At 49.4% G+C, this 6,207-nt stretch overlaps 1 protein-coding gene across 1 annotated transcript in view; it reads left to right on the forward strand.

The window, feature by feature from the left end:
* LOC112074880 (protocadherin-16-like) overlaps nt 1-3,052 on the forward strand; it is a 55,024-nt gene extending 51,972 nt beyond the window's left edge. The window contains 1 exon segment of the mRNA XM_024141964.2: nt 297-3,052. Within this exon segment, the coding sequence (XP_023997732.1) occupies nt 297-2,365 (2,069 nt within the window). The 3' untranslated portion in view covers nt 2,366-3,052.
* Nucleotides 3,053-6,207: the final 3,155 nt, after the last annotated feature.

The raw sequence follows: 6,207 nt of genomic DNA on the forward strand, positions 1-6,207 counted from the left end.
TCAGGTGATGATAAATAATTACACTATGGGGTTAGAAATGTAAACGGTGGAGAGGAGATGGCTGGTGATAATGGAGACCATTTTGTTTTTCTGTCAGGTGATGATAAATAATTACACTATGGGGTTAGAAATGTAAACGGTGGAGAGGAGATGGCTGGTGATAATGGAGACCATTTTGTTTTTCTGAAATGTCTCCGCAAGCATCTGTTTGTTTTATTATGACACTRTATTAAATGCTTTTCTTTCTGTCCTTCTCCCCCCCCCCATCTCTCCCTCCATCTCTCCCTTTCCCCCAGACCCAGACTCGGCCCCCAACGCAGAGGTCAAGTACAGCATCAGCTCAGGCGATGAGATGGACCTGTTCATGATCGACCAGTGGACCGGGGCGCTGCGGTTACAGCGACAGCTCGACCGCGAGCACCAGTCCTCCCACGTGGTCATCGTCCAGGCCACGGATGGCCACGGTCACGTCGCCCTGACCCCGATCAGCGTAGAGGTCAAAGATGTGAATGATAACAGACCGTTCTTCCCCATCGAGACTCTGACGGCTAGCATCAGAGAGAACCAGCCGGTCAACTCAGCCGTGACCATACTCCACGCCATAGACCACGACACTGGGATGTACGGCCAGCTGAGGTACTACATGGTGGAGCGAGGTCAAGGGTCAGGAATTACAGGGCGAGAGGCCTTCACCGTGGACCAGAGTTCAGGACAGGTTAGGGCTAAGATGACTTTTGACTTTGAGACGGTAAACTCATTTAATTTTRTTGCTCTGGCAATGGACGCCGGTAACCACTCGGCCACGGTGACGGTCCAGGTGTACGTGACTGGTGAGGATGAGTACGACCCACTATTCGTCTCCCCAGAGTTTTCCTTTGAGGTTCCAGAGGGGGCGAAGAGGGGCCAGAGCATCGGACAGGTCCAGGCAAACGACGAGGACGGAGGTGTAGACGGTATCGTCCTCTTCTCGCTCCCAAGCTCCTCCCTGTACTTTGACGTCAACAAAACAACCGGGGTGGTTTTCCTCAAGATGGACGGGTCTTCTAGTCGCAGCAGCAGCAGCGGGTTAGGGGGGCGGTCCAAAAGGGAGACCAGGACCATGACTCTGGACGTTCACGCCCACAGCCCTCTGGACACGTCCCGGGTCACCACGGCCCAGCTGACCATCGATGTGACCAACACGTCCTTCGGCCTGGGGGCAGACCTCAACGTCCTGCTGATTATCATCATCGCCGTGTCCCTGGGGGTCATCGTGCTACTGGTGGTCATGGCTGTGGTCATCTTCCTGGTCAAGTCAAAGAGACGCAGGAAGAACAAAGGACGGGACAACAGTGCCGTGGCCTCGGGAACCACTCTGCAGAAACTGGACGATTCCAAATCTGGAGGATCTGAGAGAATCTATCATCAGACGTTACCTGGGTACGCCGGCGACCAAGGTGGAGCAGGGGCCGGGCCCTACCCCCGGGGGGGTTCCCTTGACCCCTCACACTCCAGCGGGCGTGGCTCAGCCGAGGCGGCGGAAGACGATGAGATCAGGATGATCAACGAGTACCCCCGCGTAGCGTCCATCTCCTCGTCCATGCAGGAGCACATCTCAGCCCGCGGGCCGGACTCTGGCATCCAGCAGGACGCTGACCAGCTGTCGGACATCTCCTGTGAGCCGGCCGCCCTGGAAGGAAGCACCTGGTTCAAAGGCAAGAAGCTGGGAGGGAGTCTCAGTGGAACCATGCTGTCTGGACAGCTACCTGTCTACAGAGACGAGCTGGGAGGAGGGTATCTGGGGATGGGGAGGGGACTCAATATCTCCCATCCTAAAGAGTACGCCTTCCCAGAGGATGGGAAGCCCTCGGTGGACGGGTCTCTGACAGCCATAGTGGCCAGTGACGAAGAGCTAAGGGGCAGTTATAACTGGGACTACCTGCTCAACTGGTGCCCTCAGTTCCAACCACTAGCCAACGTCTTCACAGAGATCGCCAGGCTCAAAGACGAGACAGCCCCACAGAACCAGACCAACCCACGCCAGCCCTTACAGCCCAAAGCCAAGACGGACCCCAAGCCTCGCATCGACCCACCGCCCCTCATCACCGCCGTCGCCCACCCTGGGGCCAAGTCCGTCCCCCCAAAGGTCCCTGTCATCGGACGCACCTTCCCCCACCTGGCCACCCTACGACGGTCCCCCATCAGCCACGAGGGCTCCATCTCCTCAGCAGCCATGTCCCCCAGCTTCTCCCCCTCTCTCTCCCCTCTCGCCGCCCGCTCCCCCGCCGTCTCCCCCTTCGGAGTAACCCAGGGCCCCTCGACCTCCATGATCAGTACCAGGGATCCCATGCTGGACCACAGCCCCGATCACGAGATGAGGATCTGAGGATGACGTTGTTTTAGTTTTTTTTTTAGAGACGTTTCTATAATTTATGTTTTTATCACATGACAAAGTAAAGGGTGCTGAGATCTGGATGTTATGACAGCTCCTATGACACGTGAGGAAGTTGAACGAAGTGTTTTCGGTCTTCAGAGACACGTTTCTCTGATCTAGTTTCTTCAGATGAGTTTTAGGCCGTATTTCTTCAAAACGGAAGAGGAACGTGGGAACATTTTGTATTAGTGAGACCGAGTGATTGCCAAGATGACGCTCGAGAAGACGAACACTAATATTATGAGATAGGTCACATTCACCCTCTTTTCTGAAGGGGACATGTGGATTATCATTTTCTACAGGATGTCATTTCTCACCTCAGATATCCCTCTATGGAGTGGTGGACCATGTTGTGGGGTTGGGGAGGTTCGCATTGACAACAGACCAGCTCTCTCCTCCCCTACTTGTACATCATGACGCAGGCCTCTGAGAATTGCTACAGGGTTAGGAGATTACCCAACCTCTCGGCTTCGAACAACCATGACTTGGATCCAACCCTGCAGCTGCAGACTGACCCTCCCTGCAGACAGAGGTCCTTAGTAGAGATAAACTGACGTATCGGCTGCAGACTGACCCTCCCTGCAGACAGAGGTCCTTAGTAGAGATAACTTGACGTATCGGCTGCCAGACTGACCCTCCCTGCAGAACAAGAGGTCCTTAGTAGAGAGTTAACTGACGTATCGGCTGCAGACTGACCCTCCCTGCAGACCAGAGGTCCTAGTAGAGATAAAACTTGACGTATCAGGCTGCTAGACTGAACCCCTCCTGCAGGGACAGAAGGCCCTCAGAGAGAAAAACTGAACGTATCGGCTGCCAGACTACCCTTCCCTGCCAGACAGGTGAAGGCCCTCAGTAGAGATAAACTGACGTATCGGCTGCAGACTGACCCTCCCTGCAGACAGAAGGCCCTCTGTCATGAAGTTCGTAGACACAGTAGATTTTCAGTAGTTTTCAGGTCACTCCTCGCTGGCTGGTCAGAGAGATAAAGGATTCCACTATTCCTCTCTTTGACTTCCGTCTCTTCACATTCTAGATCTCAATTAAAGTTGAGATCTAGAATGTGACCAGTGTTCCGTTGTGGTGTTCTCACAAACAAAATGACTGCTTACATAACAAACAAAATGGCTGCTTTCAAAATGGCTGATGTTTCCCCTTCTGTGGATCCAATGGACCAAGTACACGTGTGTTGAAAAAGACATTATAAACTAGCTAGTGTTTTGTACGTTGGAAACGCGGACTGAGGCTCATGTTTTCCTTTGTTGCTATGGAAGACGCATTATTTTCTCTTTGGTTGTATTTTTTATATATTTTTATATTGACCTTTGATTTCTGATTTGAAATACCAGGTTATCGTTTCGTTCCATTTAGATATATGTATATTTGTATGGATGTGTATGTACGCTAGCCACATTATCTATGTGTTTCCCTGTCATAGATTTTAGAGCCACCGTCTTGTGTCTTTGTGTGGACTCGTGACATTTGTGACGTGAGTGAGTGGGGAACATTTTGTGTTTTGATAATTATTTATATGAAGGATGTGAACTGCTGGCCATGTTGACAGCAGGCAACCATGTTCACTTTTCACCATGCTGTATTGTATCTGAAAAATAACGTTTTAATTTTTTTGGGTCAAAATGAAGATCTTCTCAAAATCCCGGCAAAACTTTGTAAAGACGATCAGAGATCATTGGTCACTCGCCCTCAAACTCTGTGACCAAAACCAGACCTGTTCTCCTTGTTAGTAAACTGGTATAACTGATATGTAGTGGAGGTGAACCAGACTCACGCTCTTGTAATGAAAATCTGTGTCACACCGGTCCAAGAGGGAATGTCCTCTTGGCTTAATGTTTAAGACGTTGGTTCTCCATGTCGGAGACCAGGGTTCAGATCCCGCCTGTGACATATACACGAGACTCAGTGTAAGTAAACTGGATTACACAGCAGCACACATTCTCTCTGGAATTCATGGAGAGTTCCTTTTCCTGTTCACCTCTTGTGTCTTTTGTATGAAGTGCTTCCGGCTCAACACAAAGGTCAATGATGTGATGTCATCGCTCCGTATGATGACTTGTAACTGTGAAGTGGTTCAACTTCATACCATAGAAATACAATGCATAGAACATAGATTGTAGAATGGTTAGAAGAGGTTTACACAACTACTTTTAAAGGTAGCAGCTCAATCATTTAACTTCAATTAGACCTGTCACGCTCCCAAATGATTGCTTCCAAAATCAACATACTGTGTGTTCTATCTATGCATTCTATTTCTATGGTTTCAGTGCTACAGTTCTAGATMTGTTGTTAGATGTGTTTTACCAGGAGGTAGGGTAGGTATAGAAGAGGTTATCCAGGGTCCATGTGTTTCTCTCATCACCACACCCTCTGTGTCCTCTCCACGCTCCCATTGTTGGGGCTCCGTCCTGGACATCTGTTAACCTAGCAGGCCAGAGGCACACAGCTTTACCGCAACACTAAATGTGTCCCAAATGGCACCCTATTCCCTGTATAATGCACTACTTTAGACCAGAGAGTTCTGTTCAGAGAGTTCTTGACAGAGAGTTTCTGTTCAAGGGTTCTTGTTTTCGAGAGTTTGTTCAGAGGGTTCTGTTCAGAGCGTATCTGCTCAGAGGTTCTGACCAGAGGGTTCTGTTCAAGAGGGTTCTGACAGAGATTCTGAACAGAGCAGTTTCTGTTCAGAGGGTTCTGTTCAGAGGGTTTATGTTCAGTAGGGTTCTGACAGAAAGTTCTGTTCAGAGAGTTCTGCTCAGAGGGTTCTGTTCAGAGAGTTCTGTACCAGAGGGTTCTGTTAGGTTCGTTAGAGGTTTCTGTTCAGAGGGTCTCTGGTTAGAGGGTTCTGTCAGAGAGTTCTGTCAGAGAGCTTCTGTTCAAGAGTCGTCGTTTCTGTTCAGAGAGTTCTGTTTCAGAGGTGTTTCGTTGTTTCAGAGAGTTCGTTTCAGAGGGTTCTGCTTCAGAGGGTTCTGTCAGAGGCACTATATAGGTAATTGGTGCCAATTGGGACCACCAGCTGTCTTCTCCAGTATTACTCTTCTGTTGTTTAGTTCACGTCTCTGTTGAGTCAGTAAGGGGTGATCAGCAGCAATGTAATGTCTCCTGTCCCTCACATTGCGCTTTCAAGTCAACTGGGGAACTCGATCCCGGAAATCTCAGAACTTCCGATTCAGTGCGTTCAAATCAACTGGGAACCGTCTGGATTTAAAAAAAAAAAAACTTATCTGGTTTATTTTTACGGCAACTTAGGAATTCCAGTCAGAATCGGGCATCTTTCTAGAGCTTTGGACTTTCCGACCTGAAGATCACTGAGGTCATGATTCTACATATGGTTTTTCCCGAGTTACCAGTTGTCTTGAGAAAGCATCCATGACGGGAATAGTTTGGTTAACTCCGCTGGTGCTGCTGCCTGATGTATCATGTTTACCATACCAACAACTGCTGCTTTGCCTCTCCTAACCTGGCTCTACTTGTTCGCCCACTAAACGGCGGCAGGTAGCCTAGTGGTTAAGCATTGGGCCACTAACCGAAAGGTGCTGATCGAATCCCGAGCTGACAAGGTTAAAACATCTGTTGTTCTGCCCCTTAAAAAGACAGTTAACCCATGTTCCCCGGTGGGCCGTACATTGTAAATAAGAATTTGTTCATAACTGACTTGCCTAGTTAAAATAAAGGTTACATTTAAAAACATGGTTTGAGCCTGGCCTCTCATAACCTGGTCATACTTGGATGAGCTGTCATACCTGTAGCCACTAGAGGAGAGGCTCTGGCTCCTCACTAACCTG

Source organism: Salvelinus sp. IW2-2015, unplaced genomic scaffold (genome assembly GCF_002910315.2).
Source record: "Salvelinus sp. IW2-2015 unplaced genomic scaffold, ASM291031v2 Un_scaffold2863, whole genome shotgun sequence".
Lineage (NCBI taxonomy): Eukaryota > Metazoa > Chordata > Actinopteri > Salmoniformes > Salmonidae > Salvelinus > Salvelinus sp. IW2-2015.